At 42.5% G+C, this 16,980-nt stretch overlaps 1 protein-coding gene and 1 long non-coding RNA gene across 5 annotated transcripts in view; both read left to right on the top strand.

The window, feature by feature from the left end:
• The window catches only part of LRRC8D (leucine rich repeat containing 8 VRAC subunit D), a 147,975-nt gene extending 139,481 nt beyond the window's left edge, over positions 1-8,494 (top strand). For all 4 annotated transcript variants that reach the window (XM_044002915.1, XM_044002914.1, XM_044002916.1 and 1 more), the window contains exon 3: positions 4,671-8,494. In XM_044002915.1, the coding sequence (XP_043858850.1) occupies positions 4,673-7,255 (2,583 nt within the window). In that variant the 5' untranslated portion in view covers positions 4,671-4,672 and the 3' untranslated portion in view covers positions 7,256-8,494. The remainder of the gene's footprint in view (positions 1-4,670) is intronic.
• A 4,661-nt stretch (positions 8,495-13,155) lies between these two features.
• LOC122753170 lies at positions 13,156-16,566 on the top strand. The gene is made up of 2 exons (XR_006356254.1): positions 13,156-14,192; positions 15,961-16,566. It is a non-coding gene; the product is annotated as an uncharacterized LOC122753170 (long non-coding RNA).
• Positions 16,567-16,980: the final 414 nt, after the last annotated feature.

Here is a 16,980-nt window from a genome sequence, read left to right as displayed (position 1 = left end):
GAGTTCTTTGACCCATTGTTTATCCGTGGTCTGGTGTTTTCATCCTGCCTGCTTTTCAGATGCAGACCTGGGGGCCATGGTCACTATAGGGTGGTCTGCTCCAGTTGCTGTCCGTAAAAAACTCTCATTAGCCTACCCTGCTTGTGGAGCTAGAATTAGGGGGGGAAAAGCTCTTCTTTGTTCAATTCAGTAAACCTTTCTAAAACAACTATGATTTGCATGGCTAGTCCCTGGGAGAGACTCAAAAGTGTAAACAAGATGAGTATCTTGCCTTATTATCACGAATGCTGGAGGAATAGGTAAGAAAGGTGCTTATGAAAGAAATATCTGGTAGATTTTCCTATTTTCTGTCACAGGAGAGAATTTAATAACGGTTCAACAAATATTTATTAAGCACCTATCAGATAATAATTAATAGCTGCCATTCATGAGGTTTGCAGAGTACTCTACGTTGGTTATCTCATTTGAGCCACCCAATAACCCTGTGAGGCAGCTGCCATTATTATCCCCAATTCACAGATGAGGGACTAAGATGGAGGAGAATTAAGTGACTTGCCCAGGTTCACTCAGTAGTAAGTGATAAGGCCTCCTGACTCCAAAACTAGCATTCTCCATCCATTGGGGCACTCTGTGCCAGGCACTGTCTGTGTTCATCCTGTCACATCAGTTCAAAAATAAAAATTGTCATTGCTCTCAAGAAGTGATTATTCTCTTCGGAGGGGGAACTTGGTAGGGGAGACCTCTAACCATGCCTCCATCTCCTCTCTTCAACAACGCCTTCAGTCTAGTTTCAAGCCCATCATTCAACTGAAACAACTGGCTTCAGGTTCCCAGTGATTCTTCAAGTTGCCAACTCTAAGGGCCTTTTCTCGGTCCTCACCCTCCTTGACTTCTCGGATGCATTGCCCCTCTCGATTACCTCTTCCTCCTGGATGATCCCTCCTTTCTGGGTTTTATGGGACTGTTCTCTCTTGGTTTTTCTCCTCCTGCCTGTTCAACCTCTCCTCATTCTCTTTGTTGGTTCTTTATCCTTGGCATGCCTCTTAATTGTGGGAGTCCCATAAGTCTATGTTTTGGGGCTTTTTCCTCTTTATTCTCTGTACTATTTCCCTCGGTGACCTTTTTTAGATTTGATGGAATCAGTTGTCTCTATCCATATGATATTTATATAGAGAGTTTATCATTTGTCTATATCTTCCTTTATATATGTAGGTGTCTATGTATATATCTCTATCTCTGTATCTTTCTAAGATCTAGATATATCTCTATGTATATGTGTATATATACACACACATATCTATACATATACAAATGTATACATATATACCTACATATACATGCGCACATATACATATAAGACATACACACATGTGTGTCCCCAGTATCATCCAAGCAGGGTAACTAATGAGAGCTTTGTAAAGACAACAATTTTAATAAGACTACATACATACATACATACATACATACATACATACACACATACACACATATAAATGTGTACATACACACATACACATGGAGAGAGAGAGACAGAGAATTTACATGCTAGGTACTCACAGAATCTTGGGCATTTGCCATCTTGTTTTTGTTTTAAATGACATGGTTAGTTTTAAATAGCTCTGCTGGTTTGTTTCATTTTAAATAACCCCATCCTAGTGCTTTTTAAAATAAAGGACATCAGATACAGCTATGACATCCAAACTGGAACTCGGAACTTCCTGCAAAAGCAGAATGTGGTGACTATATGATTCAGAGAGAGAAGTTGAAATTTCCAAATTACAAGTAAAGAAACCCTTGGTTTAAGTCTATCTTTATTAGGGAAGTGGGTTTGGATTCCATTCCTGTTACTTGCCATTTTAAACATTTGTTTCTTCATGGAAGGATCAGAGCATAATGATCTTAGTAGCTTAATTGCTGCTGTAAATAAGTTTGGAGTTGACGTTTGCCAGCTGGTGGTGAATGGTGACCAGTTTGCGTAGTTTGGTAACCAGGAGAGGAATACTCCACAGATAAAAACCTGGTAAAATTTTTTAAAGAAAAGATAAACAATGAAACAGGATAATTATGCTATCGCCACCACATTGGCTTTGTAAGTAGTCTGTGGGTGTTCTGAGAAAGGCCAGCAATTATTAAGGTAATTAAATTCAGAGTTGTTAACTTTGGTGTAATGTTCAGTGACAATAAACCAGATGCGGATGTTTATAGATTTTAAATGATCTTTTGTGCAGCATCAGGAAGAACCTTAATAGCAGCAAGAAATCATAATCCAGGGCTTTTTGCCTGGCATCTGTAAACTTGTCTTTTTAAAAATATTTTTGGAACTGCATTTTGATGTAATTAGCTTCCCTTGTAATCTGCCATATTTTATTTTATGCATTTAAAAAAAGATATTGTGAGGAGAGGTCCGTGACACAGAACAGGTTAAAGGTCTCTGCCCTTATACAACCTTCCCAGTACCTTTTGGCCCACATACTTGTGGGGTGTTGTGTCTCCAGTAAGCCATTCTGTGGGCTCTCCAACTTTGAGAATGCTTACCATGATTTTGGTTAAATGGAGGGATAAATGACATGGAGCACCTTGACATAGCCCTGTTCTCCCAGGCCCGTGGCCCCATAGTTTAGGGCTCACACTGGCTGAGGCTGCGGCTCATTTGAAGAATTCCTGAGCTCCCCCTTAGAGGGTAACAATTGATGGATCTCCAGTCAGCACAGTCCTAACCATGTCTGAAAAGTAAAACTAAAAGGAAATTAAACTCTGAGTAATTGACCAACAAACAAACAATGAAGGTCCTTGAGAACTAATCATGAGCAATGCCTCCCACTTCTTGGCTGAAAGGTGGGAGTCTACTGGACAAGCTGTGGTATACATTGCTATTCTTTGGATTGCTTTATAGCTGAGGTTCTCAACTTGGGGGCCTGAGAACTTTTTTATATTTCAATAACTGTATTTCATTGTCATTCACTTCCTTTTGTAACCCTGTGTATTTTATTTTATGAATTTAAAAACATTATTCTGAGGAATCCATAGTCTTCCCAGATAGTTACCAAAGGGGTCCAAAACACAAAGCAAGATTAGGAACCCCTTTGCTTTACTGTTTTTGTTTTGTTAGCAGAGAGAATTTGATTGGGGCATGGGGGGTGAAGATATTTTGCAGACCAAAAACAAAAGGGATCAGTAAAAATCATATTTCTTTAAAAAGATTTTTTTTTTTTAAGTGAGGCAGTTGGGGTTAAGTGACTTGCCCAGGGTCACACAGCTAGTAGGTGTTAAGTGTCTGAGGCCACATTTGAACTCAGATACTCCTGACTCCAGGGCCGGTGCTCGTGACCCTGGGCAAGTCACTTAACCCCAATTGCCTCACCAAAAAAAAAAAAAAAACCCAAACAAGCAAACAAACCAAAAAAAAGGACATTTTCTATAGGATTCCTACTCTCCACCCTTTTCTGCTCAATTTGATGGTGGATGTAGCCCCAGAACTGTTAGATATATGCCTTTCTGTCCTGTCCACTTTCTCTAAGAAAACCTGTTCTCCAAAAAAAGCCACTAGATGGGTGAATTCATTCACACTAAGGCATGTGTTCTCATAAAGTTGAATATTAACCTCTCTCAAGCAATGACATTTTAATAGGGGACCAAGCCCCTGTTTAGCTTAAAGCCAAAGAAGTAGATCCCTAATTATGAAATTTCATTGTTAACAATCTAGGAAATGAGCACCCGATTTGGACTGGGGGGTGGGGTTGGGGAGGGGATCCTGTTTCTGATGCTAAATACTTCTATGTCCTTGGGCACAGCACTAACCCTCTGGGCTTCATTTTCCTTCTCTGTAAAATGAGGGCTGGAGAAGATGACTTCTAACATCATATTCCTCTAAATTCCATGAAGGTGTTGGGGGGGGGGTGCAGAGCTGGTAGCCCCACCCTGATAACCTAGGAAATCATCCTTTTCTGGAAACCATCCACCCTTCCCACTGATAATAGTGAGAATAACTGACACAGACACAGCATTTTGCAAAGATAATTCATAGCATTCTCTCACTTGGCAAAGCTTATGTACTGCGGAAGCATGCTTGTGATAAGTTTTGATCCTCCTCTTATGAACTAGCCTTTCAGATAGATAGATAGACAAACAGACAGAGATAGTAAGGATACAATAGGACAGATAGCTAGACACAGAATAGATGTGTCTCCTCAAGTAGGATCATAACATCATAGATTTAGAGCCGTCAGGGACCTCAGAGGTCATCTGGTATTTTACCGATGAGGAAGGTGAAAAGTTCCTAATGGCACAGAAAGGTGCCTAATCTCCCACTCTACTTAATAAATAGAAGATGCTCAGGAAATAATCAGAAGATTAATGAATACCTCAAGACTTGTTTCCTCCTGCTATCCCTCCTACTTCCATTCCTTAGTTCTCTTCTCCCTTGGGAGGGAGAGAAAGGAAGCCCAACAGAGAAGTAAAATAGTTTCATTCTGTTTGTTCTCCTTTCCTTCCGGGCCTGTCCCTTGGGCTCCTAGTGTATCTATCCCTCAGTTTCTACTTAGGCCTATATTGGGCAAAGAGCGAGAAACCAAAGTGGTTGACCTGTGTGAAGCTCTTTTAAAGAGAAAAATGAATGAGATTTTTTGTATCCTTGTAGTAATGGGGTGTTTTTTTGTTTTTGTTTTCTCTAGGAATGTTCACCCTTGCAGAAGTTGCCTCTCTCAATGACATTCAGCCTACTTACCGAATCCTGAAACCATGGTGGGATGTATTTATGGATTATCTGGCTGTTGTTATGTTGATGGTCGCCATCTTTGCCGGAACCATGCAGCTTACCAAAGATCAGGTGGTCTGCCTGCCAGTGTTGCCATCCTCGGTAAATTCAAAAGCACACCTCGCATCAGGAAGTGCCGACGTCACCACTGATGTCCCGAAGTTTGAAGTCACCACGGACCAAGACCAAGGCCAGTGGGTGACCAAACCCACATCCTTTGATGAGGCAGCTTCCCTAACCCCTGGCCCACCTCTCAGCAGGACTAGCTCTCCTCCAACAGATTCCCTGGTCCCCAATCAGGAGGGGCGGAAGGAGATCAGAAATCCTACGGGTCGGAAAACTAACTTGGATTACCAGCAATACGTATTTATTAACCAGATGTGTTACCATCTTGCTCTTCCGTGGTATTCCAAGTATTTTCCCTACCTTGCTCTAATACATACTATTATTCTCATGGTCAGTAGCAACTTTTGGTTCAAGTATCCCAAAACGTGCTCAAAAGTGGAGCATTTTGTTTCTATATTAGGAAAGTGCTTTGAATCTCCTTGGACTACAAAAGCGCTATCTGAAACGGCGTGTGAAGATTCAGAGGAAAACAAGCAGAGGATAACCGGGGCCCAGTCTCTACCAAAACACGTGTCCACCAGCAGCGACGAGGGGAGCCCCAGTGCAAGTACCCCCATGATCAACAAAACTGGCTTCAAGTTTTCAGCCGAGAAGCCCGTGATCGAGGTCCCCAGCATGACAATTCTAGACAAAAAAGATGGGGAACAGGCCAAGGCCTTGTTTGAGAAGGTGAGGAAGTTCCGTGCCCACGTGGAAGACAGTGACCTGATTTATAAACTCTATGTAGTCCAGACTGTTATCAAGACAGCCAAGTTCATCTTCATTCTCTGTTACACTGCTAACTTTGTCAATGCCATCAGCTTTGAGCATACCTGCAAGCCCAAAGTGGAGCACCTGACCGGCTATGAGGAGTTTGAGTGCACCCACAATATGGCTTATATGTTGAAAAAGCTGCTCATCAGTTACATTTCCATCATTTGCGTCTATGGTTTTATCTGTCTCTACACCCTCTTCTGGTTGTTTCGGATACCTTTGAAGGAGTATTCCTTTGAAAAGGTGAGGGAAGAGAGTAGCTTCAGTGATATCCCAGATGTCAAGAACGACTTTGCCTTTCTTCTCCACATGGTCGACCAGTATGACCAACTGTACTCCAAGCGTTTTGGTGTCTTCTTGTCCGAAGTCAGTGAAAATAAACTTAGGGAAATCAGCTTAAACCACGAGTGGACATTTGAAAAACTGCGGCAGCACGTGTCTCGCAACGCCCAAGACAAACAAGAATTGCACCTCTTCATGCTCTCGGGGGTCCCCGATGCCGTGTTTGACCTCACGGACCTCGACGTGCTCAAGCTGGAGCTCATCCCGGAAGCGAAGATCCCGGCCAAGATTTCCCAGATGACTAACCTGCAAGAGCTTCATCTCTGTCACTGTCCCGCCAAGGTGGAACAGACGGCTTTTAGCTTCCTCCGGGATCACTTGAGATGCCTTCACGTCAAATTCACCGACGTGGCGGAGATCCCGGCCTGGGTGTACTTGCTTAAGAACCTTAGGGAGTTGTACCTGGTGGGCAATCTAAACTCTGAGAACAATAAGATGATAGGACTGGAGTCTCTGCGGGAGCTGAGGCACCTTAAAATCCTTCACGTGAAGAGCAATCTGACCAAAGTCCCATCCAACATCACAGACGTCGCCCCACACCTCACCAAGCTGGTCATTCACAACGACGGTACTAAGCTCGTGGTTCTCAACAGCCTTAAGAAAATGATGAATGTAGCCGAGTTGGAGCTCCAGAACTGTGAGCTGGAGAGGATTCCTCACGCCATATTCAGCCTCTCTAATTTGCAGGAGCTGGATCTGAAGTCCAATAACATACGCACAATTGAGGAAATCATCAGTTTCCAGCATTTGAAAAGACTGACTTGCTTGAAATTGTGGCATAACAAAATCGTGAACATTCCCCCCTCCATCACCCATGTCAAGAATCTGGAGTCACTTTATTTCTCCAACAACAAGCTCGAGTCCTTGCCGGGGGCAGTGTTTAGTTTACAGAAACTCCGATGCTTAGACGTGAGCTACAACAACATTTCCGTGATCCCGTTAGAAATAGGATCGCTCCAGAACCTGCAGCATTTACATCTCACCGGGAACAAAGTGGACGTTCTGCCCAAACAGTTGTTTAAGTGCGTCAAATTGAGGACTTTGAGTCTGGGGCAAAACTGTATCACCTCGATCCCAGAAAAAATCAGTCAGTTATCACAGCTCACTCAGTTGGAACTGAAGGGAAACTGCTTAGACCGCTTGCCAGCCCAACTCGGGCAATGCCGACTTCTCAAGAAGAGTGGGCTGGTGGTGGAAGATCACCTCTTTGACACTTTGCCAACGGAGGTCAAAGAAGCGTTGAACCAAGACACAAATGCCCCTTTCGCAAATGGGATCTGAGTGGAGATCACACACACACACACACACACACACACACACACACACACCACCCATGGGTGGGAAAGACTTCCTAGATTGCAAATGCTTGTAAACTATGAGTTATTGCAAGATGATGCATTAGGAGGAGAAACACCTTTAAAGGAGAGTGAGCGAGAAAGAGAGTGTGAGAGTGAGAATGAGTAGAAGCCTGATAGGAGATGTAACCGAGTGTTCAGTGTTCGTAGTGTTTCAAGACAACATTTCCAAATCTTATTATTTTTTCTTCTTCTTCTCTCTCTTTTTTTTTGGTGGGAAGGGAAGGACAAATTATAATCACTAATCTCAATTTCTTTTTAAATTGTAACTTGGATGCTGCCGCTGTTGAATGTTTACAAATTGCTTGCCTGCTAAAGTAAATGATTAAATCCACATTTTCTTACTATATAACCCTCTCCTTAGGTGTCTGTATTTATTTGGGGCTGACCAATCAATTAGACCAATACTTGGATGAAATAAAGCTCATGCATGAGGGGCAATTCTGCTACCATTGCTTTCCTTGAAAATATGGGTTATAAACTTTGATGCTTCAGTTTAAAAGGATCAAATTCTATTCCATATAAAATGTATAAAACTATACACGTTTGACTCGAGGGATTGCCAAAGCTTGGTTTTATAGCTCTCACTTTTCATGGGATTATAATATGTAGAAAAGGGACAAGGCTACTGAGCTACACCTGTGATTTTAGTGGTACAAGAGATTCTCAGGTGAGGAACCTCCCACCTCACCACCCCCAGCCTACTCCACCCCCACCCTCCCCACAACTCAGGGCAGAGTACCACTTTCTTCTCTCTCTCCTCCTCTCCTCCCCTCCTTTCTTTCCTTCCTTCCTTCGCAATGAGGGTTAAGTGACTTGCCCAGGGTAGCACAACTAGTAAGTCTCAAGTATCTGAGGCTGAATTTGAACTCAGGTTCTTCTACATCCAGGGCTGGTGCTTTATCAGGCCATCACTTTCTATAGTGTAAAAGACTTGCCTCGAAAAGTAGGTGGTTAAGTGACTAGCCCAAGATCATACAGTCAGTATATGTAAGGGGCAGGACTTGAATCCAGCTCTCTAAGCACTCTCATGCTGCTCTGGTTTAAGGGATGTGGCTTTTTAGAAAGAAGCAATTAGGGGCAGCTAGATGGTGCAGTGGATAGAGCATCAGCCCTGGAGTCAGGAAGACTTGAGTTAAAATTTGGCCTCAGATACTTTATACTTACTAGCTGTATGACTCTGGGCAAGTCACTTAACCCTCATTGCCCCACCAAAAAAAAAAAAACCCAATTAAAAAAACACACACCCTCTCTGTAGCAGCTGCTTTTTTAAATTATATTTTTTAATTAATTAAAATCTGTCTTCTCTCTCTTCTACCTCTCCTCTCCTGGTTAAAAAAGAAAGAAAAGCAGAGGCTTATAAGAAACACATATAGTGAAGCAAAGCAAATTCCCACATTAGACCCCTCCAAAGATTACATAAGTCTCATTCTGCCCTCCAAGTCCCATCACCTCTCAGGAGGTAGGTAGCACATGTCATCACAAGTCCTCTGCTTGTTGTTGAACCACACTTTTGCGAAAATGTGGACAGCCTCCAACAACTTCTCTCAGCGATGTCCTTTAGGTTTACCATTAATTAGAAAGTGTGTATCCTTTAGAAATTAAAAATTAATTTGTCCAAAACTTAACCAAAGTAAATTAAGACTTGTGCAGCTGATCCCACACACAGTGCGTTTGGCTCAGAGTAAGTTAAAATACTCTCACTATGTAATACTGCGTTTCTCATATCCTAATAGGTCATTTAGCCCTATTGGCCATAATGGGCCAGTTAGCCAAAATTGACCACATTTTTTATATTTATATTTTTATATTCCACATTTTTATGTAAGACATTATAAGGCCTTTTGCTGTTTCCTTTTTAGATTGTCTAATGTGTTTTGTTTTGGTGAGGCAATCGGAGTTAAGTGACTTTCCCAGAGTCACACAACTAGTGTCAAGTGTCTGAGGCTGAATTTGAACTCAGGTCTTCCTGACTCTAAGCCAATACTCTATCCACTGGGCCACCTAGCTGCCCCTGTCTAAAGTGTTTTTATTCAATTCCCCCCCAGAATTAAAACCAGTTAGCTTTATTATTCCTGGATAGTCAGCTGACTCTACTCATAAGCAGCATTCCCAAAAGAGCATTTTATATTTGTTTTCCTCCATATATACCCTCTACCTCAGAGAATCCCAAGACGCGGCTTCTTTTAAAAACAAAACTCATCTAACAATGAAATAAAAACATGAATATTTGACATTTAAAATCATTCAAAATACCCAAGCTTTGCTTTCACCCAAGAACTTTGGACTTCTCTCCCTCACCACTGCCTTTTCCTTTTATTCCCACCCACACCCCATTACTTGCCCATCTTTTGGCATAGCAGCAGGTAGTTCAGTGTCCAAAGGTTGACAGCAAAACTAAGGTCCTAGTCAGCCTCTGAGTAATGGCATTCATTCAGATACAGAGATTTTTACCCTACACTAAAGCAGTACTAATGTCTCCTTTGGTGTCAACCAATGAAGGACAACCATTATCCTTTAGGGTGTGAGTGGGCACCATGAAGAATATTTTGCTTTAGATGCCAAAGCATTATTTGGATGAAGGTCTGTCCTTGAGCCAGCCAGATTTGAAGGGTTGGTGAAGGGTTGGACAGTGTCTTCATGATTTCTTGCAGAAAGAAAGGAAGAAAACTAAAGTCACATTTTTCCCTGTACCTAGTAAGAACCGTGCCCATCAAAATAAGGGAGTGGATCCAGAATCAACCTTTGCCTAATTCATCAGCTTCTACCCTCAGGTCATGACCTAAGTTAGGCTTCTCTGGGTTTTAGCAAAGGAAACGGTTCAAAAGACTTTATAAGAAAAGCTGTGTGTTGCAATTCCCTAGTCAAACATCCCCCACCCAAGCTGCCCCCAGGAGCCTTTTCTGATAGGGACAGGTAAAGCTGTTTCAGGACCAGCCCATCGCCCAGAATTTGTACCTGAAACATGAGTCAGCTGATCACAGGACTTAATCACTGCTTGTTGGGGTCACCAAGGGACCTGGGTTGTACCAAACATGCAGCTGAAAGGTTAAGGGGCTAATTTTGTGTTGTGGTTGCTATTGTTACATGTGAATTTCATTACTTTTTTTAATGTCCTTTGAGTCCTGTGGATTGCAAAACCTCATTGGTGTCCAGTTCAGAGGAGCACTGAGAAAGATTGCATGCTCCATGAAGACAGGAGCTATGACTTCACCTTTCAGGACCTAGCACCATCTCTGCACTTCATAAATACAAGCTTAGGTTAACCAACATTACAACAAAAAACATCTTTTCACAACAGCATCATAACCATACCAACATGGCGTGACGTTTAAAATTAAATGTGTGGTCACCTTTTTCCTGTCTCAAGTGTAGAGAAAGCTAGCTAGGGTTTACTTATAAATTAGAAGCTTTAGCACCAGTTTAAGCATTTATTAGTGAAAAAGAGAACACCTGGGTCAGAAAGCCAAGAAAAAGCCTATCTACCCTAGAGGAGAGATAAGAGTTCAACCTAGGGGCAGCTAGGTGGCACAGTGGATAGAGCACTGGCCTTCGATTCAGGAGGACCTGGGTTCAAATCTGGCTTCAGACACTTGACACTTACTAGCTGTGTGACCCTGGGCAAGTCACTTAACCCCAATTGCCTCACCAAAAAAATAAAATAAGAGTTCAGCCTGGCCTGCTTCTTCTCCCAAATCCTACACCATGAGCATGTTCCAGAGACAAACTGAGAGAGCAAGCCTCCTCTCCATCCCAAGGAGGGGAGGTCCTTCCACGCTGCTTCAAGCTAATTGTCTGGCATCACCCAAATCCATTGGTTCACTGGACTTGAGGGTGGTCCCGTGTTGAGGTCAGAGTCTGCAATCTCTTGAGAAGACACCCTCTTCAGAGTCAGGCAGGTGTGGTTTCAATTGAATTAACTTTAAGTGATTTAATGTTAAGTGCTTTAATCGGCAAAGTCAATCCAATCAAGCTGGGCCAGCCTTTGGGTTTTGGCAAAGCCCATTATTTTCTTAGAATGGTATAACCAAGCACTAACCCAGTAACCAGAAGACCTCCCATCCTTTAGGCTGACTTCCTTCATGCCTTTAAACAAGTCACAACCTTCTTAGCCCTTGGTTTCCTCAAATATAGAATTTGGGCTTTAGGTTAGATGACCTTAGACGTTCCTTCTACTTCCAGATCTTTGAAGCCACCATGATGTTGCAAAACCTTGCTGTAAACATTCCTATCTCTCATTCGTGACATTGTTCTTACAGAACTGACAATTTTCTGTAATGTTTCACCCAAAGTGTTTTTCTGAAACTAGTGAACAAAGTCAGGCACATTTATTTATTTAGTTGTTAGCCCCATCTTTAAATTTTGTTGTTGTTTTGGTATAAATGTCTTCTTTTGTGATGCTATGTATTTTATTTTATACATTTGTTTAAACCGTTATTCTGAGAAGGGGTCCATAGGCTTCTGCTGATAACTTTAACCTAGGAGTGGAAGCTCATGCCTGTGGTGTGGAGAAGCTCTAGGGGACCAGCTAGCTTGCTTGGCAAATAAGATGTAGAACTTGCTACTTCCCAGCCTTCCCTTGGAAGTATTTTTATTTCATCTGATATAGTGGCAGAGTAGTAGATACTATCACCCAAGCCTCATTCACTCTCCTCTCTGTGTTCCATATGTAATCTACACCTTTATCTCTCAATAGATATGTAGAGACATATAGATGTAGAGCTGTATCCTCCCTTCCCCCGTCCATTTCCCTTGGTCCCTTGGACCATGTGCTGTGCTGACCTCTCACATGCTTTTACCTGCCTTCCCACATTCTTGGCAGTGTTTGGTATGTTGTGGATGTTTTTTCTAGTCAAAATACCAGAGTGTATCTTTACTTCTCACCATGTCCATGAACACTGAATCATTCTAAGTGGAGCTCAAAATAATGGCTGTTTGGAAAGTTTCTATAGCAGCCGAACTCCCAAGATTAATGGGAGGAGGTGGAGAGGGTATGGAGAATAATATCAATACCTGCTCTTCAGTGTTAGAATTACCCTTCAGCTGTGTCTGTTTTTTAATCAACACTTTGGGCTTCAAAGAAATGGGCTTTAGCTGCCTCTGTGCAGTATAAGCTAGCAGCATACCTGGACTGCATTATTTCTATTAGCCTAATGGAATAAACTATTAAAATGATTTCTTTGAACTTTGCCATTTTTACGGTTACTTCGTTCGGATGTAGCGGTCCCGGCCAGCATTGCAGATGGCCAATGAGTCTCAGTTGTGATATTAAAGTAACCTAACAAATGGAAATAAAGAAGAATTAGAGAAATTTTAGTGTGAAATGGAGGCAATTAAGGCTATTTTCATAGTGCTGCAAGCAATAAGTCTTTTTGATGATGCATGCATAATTTCAAAGAAGGGCAGGGGAGGGTGGCAGCACTGATGCTTTCTCCCAGCATTCCACTGATTTCCCTTGGAACAGCAGCAGGACTGGAGATGCATTTAGGAAGCTGCCCTGCGCTGGCCCTGGCCAGCTCACCTACTCCTTAGAGGACTTGAGTGACGTAGGGATTGTCCACTGCTGAAGATCCAGGCTGAGCTTACCTCCCTGTCTGTTGGGTCCACTTGGCCTTCACAATTGCCTCTCTCCACAGTGATTGATAATTGCTCATAAAACTACATTGGCAAGGGTAGCTAGGTAGCACAGTGGATAGAGCACTGGCCCTGGAGTCAGGAGTACCTGAGTTCAAATCTGGCCTCAGACATTTGACACTTACTAGCTGTGTGACCCTGGGCAAGTCACTTAACCCCAATTGCCTCACAAAAAAGAAAAGAAAAGAAAACTACATTGGCAGCTAAATTGCCTGATGAGAAGAATTTGCTGACTTTTTGTGGGTGCTTTTGCTGCTACATATGCGGTCCCTGGTGTACCTGCCCTAGTTAATCTATGTGATTAGGGGGGTTTAGCATTAAAACCCCTGCTCTCTGGGGTGTGACATAATTAGGGAATCTGGACTTTAGTTCCCTGGAGTGTAGTATCTGAAGATGGCTGATTAAATTCACTGAATCAGTAGGTACCACCCTGGCTGTCCAAAACACTCTTCATAAAGGTACATCAGAGGAGAGGGGATTAGTTGTGTTCTGGCTGGCCCCAGAGGGCAGAGCTAGGAGCCAAGGGTAGAAGTTGCAAAGGGGGAAGAGCAGGCTGGATGTCGGGGAAAACAAAAACAGAGACTTCCTAACAATCAGAGCTAACAGAAATTGAAATGGACTTCCACAACAGGTCTTCAAGCTGAGTGTCTATTTATCAGGTAATATTGGAATGAGGCTTCTTGTTGTGTATCAATTGGACTAGACATTCACTGAGGTCCCTTGTGGCATTGAGACTCTGTAATTCTATGAAATGTGAAGTGGAAAGAACACTGGGATTGGAGTCAGAAGGCCAGGGTTTATATAATTCAGTTCTGTCACCCCCTGGGCCATCCTCAACAAATGACTTCATCTCTCTGGGGTTCAGTTTCTGTAAAAGGAGTGGATTGAGCTCCGTCACTGGTGTTCAAAGTAAATACACGGGCCACTAAACTACATAAGGATCCCTCTGGGTGCATTTTGACTTAGAAAGTCTCATATTAACCTTATCAATGTTTTATTGTATTTTCTATTTCTTTTGTTAAATATTTCCCTGTTACATTTTAAGCTGGTTTGGTGCTGTATTTGACTCAGTGAACCAGTTGACCTTTCAGGACTTCTCTAGCTCTTTGTCTTTGATTCCATGAAAAACTGACATTAACCATCCATTCTGCATCCACTCTGGGCCTGGAATTGTCAAGGAAGTCAAGAAAGTTGTCTGTGGAAATAAGTTCACCAACCTAGGAGTTATGGTAGGTGTTAAGGCTAAAATTCTAGCTATACTGTCTAAAATATCTAATAAGTAGTCGCCAATAAATTATAAGCTTTAGCAAGAGTTAGGCTTTTAAGTATTTATTAAGGAGAATAAGAATTTGGTAAAGAGAGAGAGAAAGGCCTACATTCATCTATCTATTAAAGGGAGAGTGCATTTCTAGCTCTGCTCTCCGCCAGAGTCCTCACGAAAGAGAGTCAGAGCGCCAGCCTCCCCCTTCTTCCTCCCACAAGCAAATGTCACTTCCTGACACCAAAGACTAGACTCATGGTCTTGCCCTCAGAGACCTTCACCTCATGGCGGAGCTTTTCTACAGTAAGTCTCCAGCAGGTGGCATCATTCCAATCGTTACATAGGGTATCCCTCAAATGGGAGCACAACATTCTAGGCTTTGTACAATCCATACTTGAGTGAACAAGTAATAAGAGGCCATTCGGAGGTTTGGACTGGTTTGGCTCAATATTGTTTTTCTATCTTTCTTTAGGGCCCATCCTCACTCTTTGTCGAGAGCTAAATCCTTTAAATGTACAATGTAACCCAAATTTGCTGCTTTCTATTTCTGTGACCCTGGGAAAATCAATTGCCTTCTCTAGGCCTGTTTCCTAATCTGTAAAATGATGGGGTGGGGGAACCTAGAAAACTCTGAGGCTCCTACATATCGGATCTGGCAAATCTGAGTGGACTTGAAAGACCATTACCAGCCCTGTTTCATTTTCACTCTTTGAATTTCTCTAGCAAGTTTTAACACATTCACAGGGAGTGCTATGCCACGGGGTTCAAAAATATGTGTGGAAATCACAGCATTGAGAGGCCAAATAATTTATCCTCAAGGATTAAATATTTCAAGGGTGTCCTTATGTAACTCCTAGCTCAACAAGTCCAGGACGGTTTGACGTACTCTAAAGGGAATATTACAATTGTGTTAGAAATCTCTTGGTTAGGCTCACTCTGTAGCAGTTACTCTGTCCCGATGACCCAGTCTATGCTTCCACCCATGACCCACCTCCAGCCAAAGTCCAGCAGAGGCCTGCTCAGGCCTGTATACCAGTGATCCCTTGAGACTAGTGACCCATAGTTGTTCCTATTCACCTCTCTGGGTGGAAGCCTGAGCCGCATCCTCTCAGAGATATACTGGCAGTAAAATGGTCCTTTATTCAACTGGCTCCCCAAACAAAGGCTGTATTAACAAAAAAAGTTTCTTTCATGAGAAGGAAGCAATAACAACAAACTCTAGGAGATTACCCCACCCCCCCTTTGAATAAAAGAGCTCAGCTTCTAGGCACAGTCCATGTCTAGTTCAGGCCAGTTTGGGCTTGCAGTCACAGATTTAAGAGATCATCTAGTTACAGCCACTTCATTTTATAACAGAAAACAGACCCCCTCTACCCCCCAAAGGGTGGGCAAGTCACGTCAGATGACTTATCCAAAGTCACACAGACTGTCAGTGTCAGTAACAGGATTTGAACTCAGGTTTTCTGACTGCTCCTGGTCTCATCCTGTGCTCTCCTCTCACCATATTTTTGCTCATGTCTTTCCCCATCCTTGGAATGGATTCTGTTCTCCCCCATCCTCCTGTTGTACATGGCACAACTTAAGCTCCAAGAAACCTTCCCTGATATTTCCATTTATTACAGCAATCACTTGAAACTAAAGACCTACGATAGTCTACCTAGGATAGATCTCATCTAGAATATTGCGTTCAATAAAATAATTAATTAATTAATTTTTTAAAAAAATTCATTCAATAGAATATTGCATTCAGCCCCAAATGCCACCTCTTGGGAAAACCAGCATGAACCAGAGGGCAGCCAGAAGGATGAAAGGTTTTAAAACCATGTCATATGTGAAAATAGGCAGAAGAATCTGGGAGTACTTAGCCTAGAGAAGAAGAAAAACCGGATTTGGAATCAGAATCCCTAGGCTGGAATCCTGACACTGCGACTTACTACATGTATGCAAGTCACAACTTTGCAAACCTCGGTTTCCTGGTCGGTAAATGAAGGGGTTGCAGTAATTATCTTCTAACGTCCCTTCTAGCACTACATCTGCGCTCCGATGTCATGACATGCCTTCAGATGTTTGAAGGGCTGCCATCTGGAAGAGGGATTAGGCTTGTTCCTCTTGGTCCCAGGGGGCAGAACTAGGAACAGTGGGTGGAAAGTGCAGAGAGTCAGATTTAGGCTCAATGGAAGGGAAAACTCAGTAGAGATCCATGAGCAGAGAAAAGTTCAGTCCTATGGTCTCTATGTGTGCTAGACAGCTCTTCACAAAAATTGTGTCCTTCCTTCCAACTTGCCTCCTTCCTAGAGCTACACTGTTGGGGAATAATTGTAATAAAACTGACATTTATGGGGCTCATCAAGGTTTGTACAATGTTCTTTCTTTATTATCTCATTGACTCCTGCTCAAGAGCCTCTGAGTCAATTACCGAAGATAGGAATGTTCATCCTGAGTGACTTACCCACAGTCCTATACCTAACAAGTGTCAGAGGCCAGAATTGAATCAATCAAGTATTTATTAAGCACCTACTATGAGTCAGGTGGTATAGTGCATAGAGTGCTGGACTTGGAGTATTTATTAAGCACCTACTATGAGCCAGGTGGGATAGTAGAGTGCTAGACTTAGAATCAGCAAAACCCAAGTTCAAATCCAACCTCATACACTTAATAGTTGTGTGGCACTGGGCAAGCAACTTAAACTCTCAGCCTCAGTTTCCTTCTCAGTGAAAAGAGAACCAAAAAAGCACCTACTTCATCAAGTTGTTGGG

This window comes from Dromiciops gliroides, chromosome 4, assembly GCF_019393635.1.
Source record: "Dromiciops gliroides isolate mDroGli1 chromosome 4, mDroGli1.pri, whole genome shotgun sequence".
Taxonomy (NCBI): Eukaryota; Metazoa; Chordata; class Mammalia; order Microbiotheria; family Microbiotheriidae; genus Dromiciops; species Dromiciops gliroides.
Note: the sequence above shows the minus strand (reverse complement) of the source record. Positions and strands in the feature narration are given on the sequence as shown.